General features: G+C 36.0%; 1 protein-coding gene and 1 pseudogene across 1 annotated transcript; both read left to right on the top strand.

Moving 5' to 3' along the window:
* The first annotated feature begins 3,116 nt into the window (after positions 1-3,116).
* On the top strand, positions 3,117-7,038 carry LOC120295272 (annotated as a pseudogene).
* Positions 7,039-11,162: 4,124 nt separating this feature from the next.
* Positions 11,163-14,423, top strand: LOC104455784 (NADH--cytochrome b5 reductase 1). Its single transcript, XM_039317913.1, has 9 exons — positions 11,163-11,166; positions 11,422-11,563; positions 11,721-11,811; positions 11,920-11,997; positions 12,667-12,747; positions 12,869-12,958; positions 13,453-13,518; positions 13,907-13,993; positions 14,200-14,423. The coding sequence occupies exons 1-9, from the start codon at positions 11,163-11,165 to the stop codon at positions 14,293-14,295; spliced, it is 735 nt and encodes a 244-aa protein (XP_039173847.1). The 3' UTR covers positions 14,296-14,423.
* The last annotated feature ends 725 nt before the right edge of the window (positions 14,424-15,148 follow it).

The raw sequence follows: 15,148 nt of genomic DNA, 5'->3' as shown, positions 1-15,148 counted from the left end.
GATGCTCTGGTGAGGTCACTAGCTCTCATTCAACTGACAACTAGAGGTAGGAGAAGAAGAAGAAAGGAAAAAATATAAATAGTAATAATAATAATTATTATTATTATTTAAAAAATCAAAAGAAAATGGTTTGGTCTAGAAATTTTAAAGATCCTACCAAACACATTTCTATTCCGAAACTAGAAATTTTGGATAATTACTAAATGCTTTCAAATATTTAGAAACTTGTCGAGGAAATAAAATAATAAAAATATTTTTTTAGCAGAAATTATTCTTGGGAACGAAATGATTATCAAATACACCCTTAGTCTTGAAAAACATGATAAAAGAAAGTTAATGGGTCATCATCGAGTGAGGTCAATACCTATTGTTTCAAAGTGTATATCAAGAGTTCTAAAAAAAGGTTGAATTACATAAAAGCAAGGTTGGACATTTGGTGGGAACATTTGTCCACACTGCACAAGCCATAGCATCGCTCTTAATTAATGAGTATGTCGAAACATTCGTCAAACACGCTAAGTAAAAGAAAGGTTTTGATTTTTAAAATATAAATTGCATATGTTGCGAGTGAATGAAGTACTGTGTTGAAAATTTAAACTTTTCTATTAATTAGTTACTTAACCACAAGGCAAGGCACTAGTGAATGATTCTTCGAAAAAATTAATTGGAAAGGCCGGCCTAATCCGGGTCGACTAGCTACGGTCCCTTCTAATTCCTCCCACTCATTTTCGAGGAAGGCTGAGAGCTAATCACATTCAAACTCAAGTCCTTTGCTCTCCATTCCGGCATCGCGTCAATCAATCGTTGAGCCCTTCCAAAGTAGACACCAGCAGAAGTTAGTGGAGCCTCAGTAGCTTTCTGGATCAGTCTTGTCCAGGCTGATCAGCTGCTCGTCGTCCCCGTCCACAATCACTTTCGTCCTCCTCCTAGTCCACTCTCTTCCTCGTCCCGCGCCTTTTTGTGGCATCGTTTTCCTCCAGCACCGTAACGAGGATTAGTTCAAACAAAATTAGGGGAAGCAACGTATAAGGATTGACAACAATTCGAACACTGTTTGGGATTTATAATGAGAGGAATGGTTTCCCTGCTCGAGAATCTCTATCATTTTCTATTGCTCTCGTGCCGATTTAGAAAAGGTCCAAGGAATCCTTCCTATTCATACAAGGATTGCACCTAACCTCATACAAAACAAAACATTTAGGAGGTTTTCCAATTTCCTCGTATAATTTTTCCTTTTAGGAACACGGTTTTGGGCCCTAATTTTCTATTAATTAAAAAAGAATGATTGATTATTTGGCAAGTAACAAATCCTAATAATACCAAACATATATATGATAATTGGCAAAAATGAAATCGATGACTGCCCTAAATAGGGCTGACCTATTTTATTTATTTATTTATTGCTGAGCGAGTGGGGCCTACTATCATAATTATCCAAACAAAACAAAAAAAAAAACAAATAAAGTATAGTGAATGACATAGCCAAAATATATACATACATACATACATACATATATATAGCAAAAATATATGGGGTAAAGGATGAATGAGTTACACCCTTAACGTGGGTTGGCTATGCAAGGACCTATTCATGTTAATAAAATTGAACACACGCCTTTTATTTTTGTTTTTTAGCTGGCGGGTAATTATCTTTTGTCATTGAGGTAATAAGGCATTCTTTTCTATTTTATCAATTACGTCATTCTCATTCATCCACACTTAATTAAATTAATGATTTCTAGAAAGTAATCATTTTTAACTGATTCCATTCCTTTAAAGGCTGTCCAAGATTAATTGATTATGTGACCAAAGAATTATTCTTGGGCCAAAATATAATTATTCTAGATTCTGGTTGACCTTGACTCCCCCATGTAACTTCTTCTTCTCCCGTAACATTTGAATTTGACACTGAAAAAAAAAAAACACATCGACTACAAATATCGACTCAAAAGGCCATCGTTAAGTTTAAACAATTGTCAAGTTTCAAGATTCATCCACCTCCGAATCACGAATTAATAAAGGTGTCTCTATGAGGTTATGTATGTCTTCATAAAATTTCGAGGGCAGGATAATAAAAGGACCATAGCAAATGTAGGAAAATAGACAAATTAGGACGTGGGAGAGTATGAAAAACTTAGAAATGGACACAACTTATCATTGAGATTATGAACGCTATCACTTAAGATTTCTCATAAACCCTTTCTTTCATCGACTACTCTTATGTATAGGCTCTTTTCTTAACTAGAGATGAATATGTAAGTTATTTTCACACTCATAATGGACATAGACTGTGATGTGAATATTGTTACTTTTAGATCTCAACATTAAAAAAAATAGCTAGTTACTAAGGATGATAAGTTGTATTGGTGCTTCTCACCTCTTTGTTTGAAAATCATTCTCAATGATTGATACGACATTACAAATCTTAACGGATGTCACAACAAATGAAATTATCACATGAAAATACTATATTACCAATGGAAAGATTGCTCAGTTAGCTAATGAGAAATCACAATAATTTAATCCACACAATATCAAAGTTGGTTAAACTTAATTCATCAAGACACAAACGTGTTCATGTGACACAACAAGAGCATTCAAAGACTTTTTGCCCTAATCTCCATAATTTTTCATAAAGTAAGCCCTAGATGAAAAACCCCAATTGCCACCACACAACTGTTCTAACAAAATAAGAAGACATTATTTCTTTAAATAGTGTCAGTCTAACATATGGACATGTTTTGTTCTCTCCCATATATAAAATTTTACACAAATAATGGACCCAAGAAGACATAGCGTGCCTCCACCCACTATGAATTGTCCAAAAATGATTGGTCAAGCGTTTCTTCAATTTTCAGCCAAGTTATTGTCCCTCGTTTCTTTATTACGACATTATGAATTTATGAATAGTAGATTGTCCCCAACATAATCTCTCTTTGTGAAAATTGCAATCGATCCCTTCCTGTTGATGCCTCTTGCTGTTGATTGATGCCGAAACCCGGGTCGAAAGCAAAGAAATTAGGCCATAATCACAAGAAAAGAACAAAAAAACAAGCACCATCATTCATAAATATGGTTGTGGTAACCAATATTCATTTTAACCCATCTTTATTTGGCAGAAAGAAAGTTGAAAACAATCTCTCGACATGTCCTTCTTTGGATTCACAGAGGGCATTCCCCAATTCATACGAGATCACCCGTATCCCATTGGTGTTGCCACGGCTCTGGGCGCAATTTTCCTTTCTGCGGTCTACACTTACAAGAGAAGAAGATCCAAAGGTTTGTGCAAAATTCTAAATTTTGGAGGGTCGTTTTCTCATTACACCTTAGGAAAGTTAGAAAAAATGCCCAGAAAATCCTAAATCTACTATACAATAGCCAATTTTGTATTAAGCCTTTCGATTTGATAATCTAGTCATAAACTTTTTTGAGAATTTGCCAACGTAATCCTTCAAACTAAAATTAGCCTGAAATTGTTATAGACACCAGCCATCTTGACAAGGTTGATTCTCATTTTATGTTTAAGTCATTTGATTAGTATATATTCATTTCTGGAGAATTCAGGCAAAAGCGTAAAAATCGGAAGGTTTAGTTGCACCTTACTGTATTTTATACCAATTTACTAGACAAGACATCGTTTATTGGATGGAAGCGAGTAAACACAGACCGGATAAACCTGAAGGTCTCTGTTTCTATTATGTTGACCAGAACATGCAATAAATACTCCAATAGCAAAATAGAGAGGAACAAATCAAATTTTTACAAAGGGGGAAATGCTAACTTGTCCAGAGGAATACGACATATTTTACGATCAAACTCTATCTATCATTGTTAATTATTTCTTGCCCAACTTTATATGTCGAGATGGGTCCGCGAGACTTGATGGTCTTTTTCCCTCCCGGCACCCTTAAATATATCTCAATAATTCAATGAGAAAAAAGGAAGGGACGATTGATTAATAGGATAGAACAAGTGTGGTACTATTAGTATCTCTCAGTCGTCATTGTTAATCTCATGGAATTAACCTATTTGACCATCTTCTAGTGTCGATTTTATTTTAGCCAGAAATTAATTACGGATAATAACACAAGCTTCCGAATTTTTGTATGGTTCACTAAGGCTGCTTAGACCCCACGGAGTTCAAGGAATTCAGACTCATCAAGAAGACCCAGATTAGCCCCGACACTGCAAGATTCAAATTTGCTCTTCCTACGCCCACTTCGGTCTTGGGTCTTCCTGTGGGACAACACGTACTCTGCAAGTATAATATCATTCAAAATTGTCAAAAATAATAACAATTGTGCATACACAAATTATTATTATTATTATTATTATTATTATTATTATTATTATTATTATTATTATTATTATTATTATTATTATTATATGGAGCGGATTAACTATTTCACTAATCTATGTCAAACAGAGGAAAAGACAGTGACGGTGAAGATGTGGTCAGGCCTTACGCTCCATAACTGGGGACTTTGATTTGGGATACTTTGAACTGGTCGTGAAGGTATGCATTTTTATTTAAAAATCCTTAATTAAACTATTTAAACTACTATTACTGCAATAATTGTGATTGGACCAACTTATGATGTGTTGATTTTGGTAAACGCTTTAGATGTACCCAGGAGGAAGCAATGTCTCGCAATTTCATGGAACTACGTGAAGGTGATTACCTCCCTGTTAAAGGACCCAAGGTACTAATGAGTTCTATAGCTCCTTAAAGTAGAGTTAAATTACAGATGGTGTGTATATGCTACTAGCTAGCTAGTTTTAATTTGATTTGAAGCTTGAGCTCGTGAAATACTATTTTGTCGTGAAGCCCAACGTGTGCCGATTGTGACGGACGAGCTTGGACATCAAGTTAGGCCTATATTAAAGCTCAGCTTGGTCTAACATAGGTCCAATGATTACCTCCATTCTTGATATGAAGGACCTAAATTTAAATTCTCAAATGAATGTTTCTTTTATATCAATCGATGTTCAGGGCTTTTAAACACTCGACTAATTCCCATTGGTTAGTATCTAAACCAAAATTGTTACGAAGAATATGTCATCTAAGCCATACTATACATACGAACTCTAGATATAATTAGAGTCTTATGTTATCTTTGTTATTACAATGAATTGATCTTTTCATTTATGCAAGGGATCTCAAAAGAATTTTCTTGCATTACCATTCAAAATGATCATCCTTGAGGATAGATCTTGTAAATCACGCAATAGTGTCACTATCATCTAATGTGAATATGGAAATCACAACTTTTGATTTAAAATGAACTTATCTTTATTAATTTAAAATGAAGATTTTTTGCTCATCTCATCTCAAGGGAACATACAGGTATAAACCCGGTCAAGTTTGGGCGTTCGGGATGATTGCTGGAGGCTCAGGCATTTCCTATATTTCAGGCAATGCTTCAACATTCTTATCAATTCCTAAAGAAAATATTTGCATCATCAAGTTAAAATGCTCTTTTCAGGGGTTTAATTGAGATTTTCTTCTTCTTCTTTTTATATTTTGATGCAGATTATTCGTGCCATACTGAAAAATCCAAAAGACAAAACGAAAGTGCACCTTATTTATGGCAATCGCACTGCCAATGACATACTTTTGAAGGTACGTATATAGTTCTTCTAAATGTTTCCCTCTTTAAACTTTAAATCAAATTTGTCATTCACATTCATGCATGCTCCCTCTTTTGTAATTTGGTGTACTCTACTAGAGAATCCTAGAAAACATTAAATCCGTTCTTAAATGAGTGATGGGCTTAGGTGACACTGCTCACTAACTATTACTAGCGATTTCTCAAACCGTCCCTACAAAATGTTAGCATTTGTCTCAGAAAGTGAATTTCTAGTAGTGACTAGGTTTAAAAGACATTAATTGAACCAAACCTTCGACTGAAAAAGATATTTTAACCAAATTAAAAATAACATATGATTTAAAAGGTCTATTTTACACGCATTTATATCACTTAAAATATTAAATTCATGATTTCCCATGAAGTTGATAATTTGCATTAAGTTGACCTGGTTTTCTTCCTGTTTACCGAAAACTTGCTAAGCAATAAAGAATTTACATTTTAATGACTTCATAAATTATTTGCAGGAAGATTTAGATGGCTTCGCTGAGCAATTTCCCAACCGTTTCACAGTGTATTATGTTGTCAGTGAGGTTAGTGAGAAAATTCAGATTGCTTCTAAATCTTCACTTTAATATGTCTACTATATATCTATACTATGCACCTCAATGATTTGGGAAAGATTTTTCTAAAAACGATTGTTTACATCACTTAAAATAATTAGCTAATGGAAAATATTTTTCATTATCGACTACAATTTGTATCTAAATATTTTCGTAGGCAATAAAAATATTATTTATTCAATCACTTTTGTAAGTGATGTGAGCAATCATTTTTAAAAAATATTTTTCAAATCATTTAATTTTTCATGAAATTAATTATTAAGCATTGCTTACACCCATTTTCTGCCATGGAAATTAGTTTTGGCGTTAATTAGTCTTTTCCGTTTTTTTATTATGGCTATACTACTTCATGCATTATTTTTGCAGCCTTCTGAAAGTGGAGTGGTGGAGTCGGGTATGTGACCAAGGATATAATCCGAGCCCACTGCCCACCACCAGCTTTTGATATACAGGTTAGTCTCTTCATTCGCGTATTTCCGAAATTCATTTTGTTGAAATCTTTTTCTTTAATGAAGCTTCTCTTATTCTCCCTTTTTTTTTATTTTTTTTCCTGAAGACGGGAAATGTATTTCTTAAATGCTTAGTTTTTCAAGATAAAGTACGGTTCCATTTATGTACTTTTATTTTATTTTATGATTCTCTATAATTTTACAGATTCTAACATGTGGTCCTCCGGCCATGGCCAAGGTAGTAACTACTCATCTTAACGAACTTGGTTACACGGAAGATATGCAATTTGATTTCAACCGAGACGATATTTTCTATTTATTATTTTGAACCAATCACGCAATCAAAGAAACATAATGCTCTGAAGATACTTTATTGTACGTGTGCATAAATTTGATCGAAGATCTATTGTGTAATATTTCATTTAATGATAAATGACCCGTGTAAATATATAACTTCGGCATATTCAAAAGTGGACCTCTGAGTCCTGTAACTATCCAAGCGAACCCTGTGTCACTGTCAATCGTGAGTTCTTCCAAAATAGACACTAGCCAAGAAGTAGAGCTCTATGACATTCTCGATCAAACTCGCCGTGGCCGATTGGTCGACCGCACTGCCACCTCCGCCCCCTTCGCCGACCGTAGAATCGACTCTCTTCCTCATCCTGCGCTTTTCTCGTGGTCTCGGGCACCATAACGAGGATTCATACGAACAAAATTAGGTGAAGCGACGATACGGATCGGCAGCAATTCGAGCACTGACAGAGCACCAGCGGCAGCCGCCCGATCCTCCTTCCCGATGAGTGCTCCCCACACTGCAACGACAAGCTCGAACCCGGATGCTCGCTGCCGCTTAGTGACTTGTTGCCACGGAAAATGATTTGGCTGTTAATTTATCCTTTGCCATTTTCATTTATCTGAAGTGTTTCTGCACAACTTTCAGCCTCCTCAAAATGGAATGGTGGAGCGGGTGTGCAACAAAGGAGATGATCCGAGCCCACTGCCCACCACCAGCTTCCGATGTACAGCTTTATCTCTCAATATTCACATACTTAAGCATTTTATTTTGTTGAAAGCCTCTTCTCCCTAATGACGCTATTTTCTAAATATGGCAATTTATTATTTTTGGTGTATTAGGAGTGAAAATTAGTAAGAATTATCTCTGCATTTAGTTGAGAAATCCTTAGTTTTTCAAACTAAATTATGATTTGGTCCATTTAATGTTTTTTTATGGTTATTTATAATGTTGTAGATACTTGAGGCTTGTTTGGCCATCGCCGCCGCTCACCAACGACGCCACCACTGCCAAAATGACCAACCGGGCAAAGTCGACAAGCTCGTCAAAGGCTTGTTTGGCCACTAGCGAGGCTGAGTCTCGCCTCGGCTAGCAAGGCCAAGCCTCGTCAGTGGTTGGACAAGCTCGGTCTCGCCGAGCCAACGCCAGGTCGGCCTTGTCTTGGCCAGGGGAGACTTGGCCTCACCAAATCTAAGCGAGGCATGTCGGCACGGCCCGAGCCTCGCCGTGGCTCCTGTCGATGCTCTGGTGAGGTCACTAGCCCTCATTCAACTGACAACTAGAGGTAGGAGAAGAAGAAAAAAGGAAAAAATATAAATAGTAATAATAATTATTATTATTATTATTTAAAATCAAAAGAAAATGGTTTGGTCTAGAAATTTTAAAGATCCTACCAAACACATTTCTATTCAAACTAGAAATTTTGGATAATTACTAAATGCTTTCAAATACTTAGAAACTTGTCGAGGAAATAAAATAATAAAAATATTTTTTAGCAGAAATTATTCTTGGGAACGAAATGATTATCAAATACACCCTTAGTCTTGAAAACATGATAAAAGAAAGTTAATGGGTCATCATCGAGTGAGGTCAATACCTATTGTTTCAAAGTGTATATCAAGAGTTCTAAAAAAGGTTGAATTACATAAAAGCAAGGTTGGACATTTGGTGGAACATTTGTCCACACTGCACAAGCCATAGCATCGCTCTTAATTAATGAGTATGTCGAAACATTCGTCAAACACGCTAAGTAAAAGAAAGGTTTTGATTTTTAAAATATAAATTGCATATATTGCGAGTGAATGAAGTACTGTGTTGAAAATTTAAACTTTTCTATTAATTAGTTACTTAACCACAAGGCAAGGCACTAGTGAATAATTCTTCGAAAAATTTAATTGGGAAGGCCGGCCTAATCCGGGTCGACTAGCTACGGTCCCTTCTAATTCCTCCCTCTCATTTTCGGGGATGGCTGAGAGCTAATCACATTCAAACTCAAGTCCTTTGCTCTCCATTCCGGCATCGCGTCAATCGTTGAGCCCTTCCAAAGTAGACACCAGCAGAAGTTAGTGGAGCCTCAGTAACTTTCTCGATCAGTCTTGTCCAGGCTGATCAGCTGCTCGTCGTCCCCGTCCACAATCACTTTCGTCCTCCTCCTAGTCCACTCTCTTCCTCGTCCCGCGCCTTTTTGTGGCATCGTTTTCCTCCAGCACCGTAACGAGGATTTATTCGAACAAAATTAGGCGAAGCAACGTATAAGGATTGGCAACAATTCGAACACTGTCTTGGTTTATAATGAGAGGAATGGTTTCCCTGCTCAGAGAATTTCTATCATTTTCTATTGCTCTCGTGCCGATTTAGAAAAGGTCGATGGAATCCTTCCTATTCATACAAGGATTGCACCTAACCTCATACAAAACAAAACATTTAGGAGGTTTTCCAATTTCCTCGTATAATTTCGCCTTTTAGGAACACGGTTTTGGGCCTTAATTTTCTATTAATTAAAAAAGAATGATTGATTATTTGGCAAGTAACAAATCATAATAATACCTAACATATATATGATAATTGGCAAAAATGAAATCGATGACTGCCCTAAATAGGGCCGACCTATTTTATTTATTTATTTATTGCTGAGCGAGTGGGGCCTACTATCATAATTATCCAAACAAAACAAAACAAAAAAACAAATAAAGTATAGTGAATGACATAGCCAAAAATATACATACATACATACATACATATATATAGCAAAAAATATATGGGGTAAAGGATGAATGAGTTACACCCTTAACGTGGGTTGGCTATGCAAGGACCTATTCATGTTAATAAAATTGAACACACGCCTTTTATTTTTGTTTTTTAGCTGGCGGGTAATTATCTTTTGTCATTGAGGTAATAAGGCATTCTTTTCTATTTTATCAATTACGTCATTCTCATTCATCCACACTTAATTAAATTAATGATTTCTAGAAAGTAATCATTTTTAACTGATTCCATTCCTTTAAAGGCTGTCCAAGATTAATTGATTATGTGACCAAAGAATTATTCTTGAGCCAAAATATAATTATTCTAGATTCTGGTTGACCTTGACTCCCCCATGTAACTTCTTCTTCTCCCGTAACATTTGAATTTGACACTGAAAAAAAAAACACATCGACTACAAATATCAACTCAAAAGGCCATCGTTAAGTTTAAACAATTGTCAAGTTTCAAGATTCATCCACCTCCGAATCACGAATTAATAAAGGTGTCTCTATGAGGCTATGTATGTCTTCATAAAATTTCGAGGGCAGGATAATAAAAGGACCATAGAAAATGTAGGAAAATAGACAAATTAGGACCTGGGAGAGTATGAAAAACTTAGAAATGGACACAGCTTATCATTGAGATTATGAACGCTATCACTTAAGATTTCTCATAAACCCTTTCTTTCATCGACTACTCTTATGTATAGGCTCTTTTCTTAACCAGAGATGAATATGTAAGTTATTTTCACACTCATAATGGACATAGACTGTGATGTGAATATTGTTACTTTTAGATCTCAACATTAAAAAAAATAGCTAGTTACTAAGGATGATAAGTTGTATTGGTGCTTCACCTGTTTGAAAATCATTCTCAATGATTGATACCATTACAAATCTTAACGTTCACAGCAAATGAAATTACCACATGAAAATACTATATTACTCAAAGATTGATTGAGAAATCACACAATTTAATCCACACAATATCAAAGTTGGCTAAACTTAATTCATCAAATCTTAACACAACAAGAGCATGACTCAATCTCCATAAATTTTCATAAAGTAAGCCCTAGATGAAAAACCCCAATTGCCACCACACAGTCTAACAAAGTTTGGTGTGCTTGTCTTCTAAGTTGCCTCGAATCCAAATGATTGGTCAAGTGTTTCTTCAATTTTCAGCCAAGTTATTGTCCCTCGTTTCTTTATTACGACATTATGAATTTATGTAAACACAGACCGGATAAACCTGAAGGTCTCTGTTTCTATTATGTTGACCAGAACATGCAATAAATACTCCAATAGCAAAATAGAGAGGAACAAATCAAATTTTTACAAAGGGGAAATGCTAACTTGTCCAGAGGAATACGACAAACTATTTGAAATTGTTATAGACACCAGCCATCTTGACAACTCTATCTATCATTGTTAATTATTTCTTTACTAGCCCAACTTTATATGTCGAGATGGGTCCGCGTCCAGACTTGATGGTCTTTTTCCCCTCCCGGCACCCTTAAATATATCTCAATAATTCAATGAGAAAAAAGGAAGGGACGATTGATTAATAGGATAGAACAAGTGTGGTACTATTAGTATCTCTCAGTCGTCATTGTTAATCTCATGGAATTAACCTATTTGACCATCTTCTAGTGTCGATTTTATTTTAGCCAGAAATTAATTACGGATAATAACACAAGCTTCCGAATTTTTGTATGGTTCACTAAGGCTGCTTAGACCCCACGGAGTTCAAGGAATTCAGACTCATCAAGAAGACCCAGATTAGCCCCGACACTGCAAGATTCAAATTTGCTCTTCCTACGCCCACTTCGGTCTTGGGTCTTCCTGTGGGACAGCACGTACTCTGCAAGTATAACATCATTCAAAATTGTCAAAAAATAATAACAATTGTGCATACACAAATTATTATTATTATTATTATTATTATTATTATTATTATTATTATTATTATTATTATTATTATTATATGGAGCGGATTAACTATTTCACTAATCTATGTCAAACAGAGGAAAAGACAGTGACGGTGAAGATGTGGTCAGGCCTTACGCTCTCATAACTGGGGACTTTGATTTGGGATACTTTGAACTGGTCGTGAAGGTATGCATTTTTATTTAAAAATCCTTAATTAAACTATTTAAACTACTATTACTGCAATAATTGTGATTGGACCAACTTATGATGTGTTGATTTTGGTAAACGCTTTAGATGTACCCAGGAGGAGCAATGTCTCGCAATTTCATGGAACTACGTGAAGGTGATTACCTCCCTGTTAAAGGACCCAAGGTACTAATGAGTTCAATAGCTCCTTAAAGTAGAGTTAAATTACAGATGGTGTGTATATGCTACTAGCTAGCTAGTTTTAATTTGATTTGAAGCTTGAGCTCGTGAAATACTATTTTGTCGTGAAGCCCAGCGTGTGCCGATTGTGACGGACGAGCTTGGACATCAAGTTAGGCCTAAATTAAAGCTCAGCTTGGTCTAACATAGGCCCAATGATTACCTCCATTCTTGATATGAAGGACCTAAATTTAAATTCTCAAATGAATGTTTCTTTTTATATCAATCGATGTTCAGGGCTTTTAAACACTCGACTAATTCCCATTGGTTAGTCTCTAAACCAAAATTGTTACGAAAAATATGTCATCTAAGCCATACTCTACATACGAACTCTAGATATAGCTAGAGTCTTATGTTATCTCTGTTATTACAACGAATTGATCTTTTCATTTATGCAAGGATCTCAAAAGAAATTTTCTTGCATGACCATTCAAAACGGTCACCCTTGACGATAGATCTTGTAAATCACGCAATAGTGTCACTATCATCTAATGTGGATATGGAAATCACATCTTTTTGATGAGAAAAAATTATAGGCAAGATCAGAACAATATATCTTTATTAGATTTAAAATGAAATTTTCTAGTGAAGATTTTTTGCTCATCTCATCTCAAGGGAACATACAGGTATAAACCCGGCCAAGTTCGGGCGTTCGGGATGATTACTGGAGGCTCAGGCATTTCTCCTATATTTCAGGCAATGCTTCAACATTCTTATCAATTCCTAAAGAAAATATTTGCATCATCAAGTTAAAATGCTCCTTTCACGGGGGTTTAATTGAGATTTTCTTCTTCTTCTCTTTTATATTTTGATGTAGATTATTCGTGCCATACTAAAAAATCCAAAAGACAAAACGAAAGTGCACCTTATTTATGGCAATCGCACTGCCAATGACATACTTTTGAAGGTACGTATATATTTCTTCTAAATGTTTCCCTCTTTAAACTTTAAATCAAATTTGTCATTCACATTCATGCATGCCCCCTCTTTTGTAATTTGGTGTACTCTACTAGAGAATCCTGGAAAACATTAAATCCGTTCTTAAATGAGTGATGGGCTTAGGTGATGCTCACTAACTATTACTAGCGATTTCTCAAAACCGTCCCTACAAAATGTTAGCATTTGTCTCAGAAAGTGAATTTCTAGTAGTGACTAGGTTTAAAGGACATTACTTGAACCGAACCTTCGACTGAAAAAAGAAATTCGAACCAAATTAGAAATATCATATCGTTTAAAAGGTCTATTTTACGCGTTGCATTTATATCACCCTAAAATATTAAATTGATGTTTTCCCATGAAGTTGATATTTTGCATTAAGTTGACCTGATTTTCTTCCTGTTTACTGAAAAATTGCTAAGCAATAAAGAATTTACATTTTAATGACTTCATAATTATTCGCAGGAGGATTTAGATGGCTTCGCTGAGCAATTTCCCAACCGATTCACAGTGTATTATGTTGTCAGTGAGGTTAGTGAGAAAATTCAGATTGCTTCTAAATCTTCACTTTAATATGTCTACTATATATCTACACATACTATGCACCTCAATGATTTGGGAAATTTTTTTCTAAAAACGATTGTTTACATCACTTAAAATAATTAGCTAATGGAAAATATTTTTCATTATCGACTACAATTTGTATCCAAATATTTTCGTGGGCAATAAAAATATTATTTATTCAATCACTTTTGTAAGTGATGTGAGCAATCATTTTTAAAAAAAACAGAGGCTTATATCGATTAATTATTAAGCATTGCTTACACCCATTTTCTGCCATGGAAATTAGTTTTGGCGTTAATTAGTCTTTTCCGTTTTTTTTATTATGGCTATACTACTTCATGCATTATTTTTGCAGCCTCCTGAAAAGTGGAGTGGTGGAGTCGGGTATGTGACCAAGGATATAATTCGAGCCCACTGCCCACCACCAGCTTTTGACATACAGGTTAGTCTCTTCATTCGCGTATTTCCGAAATTCATTTTGTTGAAATCTTTTTTCCTTAATGAAACTTTTCTTCTTCTCTTTTTTTATTTATTTATTTATTCCTGAAGACGGGAAATGTATTTCTTAAATGCTTAGTTTTTCAAGATAAAGTGCGGTTCCATTTATGTACTTTTTCTTTTATTTTATGATTCTCTATAATTTTGCAGATTCTAACATGTGGTACTCCGGGCATGGCCAAGCAAGTAACTACTCATCTTAACGAACTTGGTTACACGGAAGATATGCAATTTGATTTCAATTGAGACGATATTTTCTCTTTATTATTTTGAACCAATCACGCAATCAGAGAAACGTAATGCTCCGAAGATACTTTATTGTACGTGTGCATAAATTTGGATCGAAGATCTATTGTGTAATATTTCATTTAATGATAAATGACCCGTGTAAATATACAATTCGGCATGTTCAAAAGTGGACGTCTAAGTCCTGTAACTATCCAAGCGTACCCTGTGTCACTGTCAATCGTGAGTTCTTCCAAAATAGACACTAGCCAAGAAGTAGAGCTCTATGGCATTCTCGATCAAACTTGCCGCCGCCGATTGGTCGACCGCACTGCCACCTCCGCCCCCTTCGCCGACCGTAGAGTCGACTCTCTTCCTCGTCCTGCGCTTTTCTCGTGGTCTCGGGCACCATAACGAGGATTCATACGAACAAAATTAGGTGAAGCGACGGATAAGGATCGGCAGCAATTCGAGCACTGACCACCAGCGGCCGCCCGATCCTCCTCCCCTACGCGATCGAGTGCTCTCTACACTGCAAAGTAGATCTCGAACCCGTATGCTCGCCGCTGTTTAGCTCCTCCATTCATCTCAGGTCGTCCTCCTTGATCCTCACCACTCGCGGCTCCTCCTTTCGCATCGCTGCAGCGCTCAAGAGTCGGCTCAGACAGGCGAGTGGGGCGGCGAGGGCACGATGTCGTTCGTGACGCTGGTGATGAGAGAGGGAAGGATGACATGGATGGAAGCTGGGGCTTGGGAGAAAGAGAGCGTGAGTCGAGGGTCGAGTTCAATTGTGGAGTCAAGCGCCACTTGGAGCGGGTTCGATTCTGAGAGGAATGAGAGCGGCTGGGGTGACAGGAATATTGAGGAGAGGACA

This window comes from Eucalyptus grandis, chromosome 7, assembly GCF_016545825.1.
Source record: "Eucalyptus grandis isolate ANBG69807.140 chromosome 7, ASM1654582v1, whole genome shotgun sequence".
Taxonomy (NCBI): Eukaryota; Viridiplantae; Streptophyta; class Magnoliopsida; order Myrtales; family Myrtaceae; genus Eucalyptus; species Eucalyptus grandis.
This window is presented reverse-complemented; position numbering and strand designations above follow the sequence as displayed.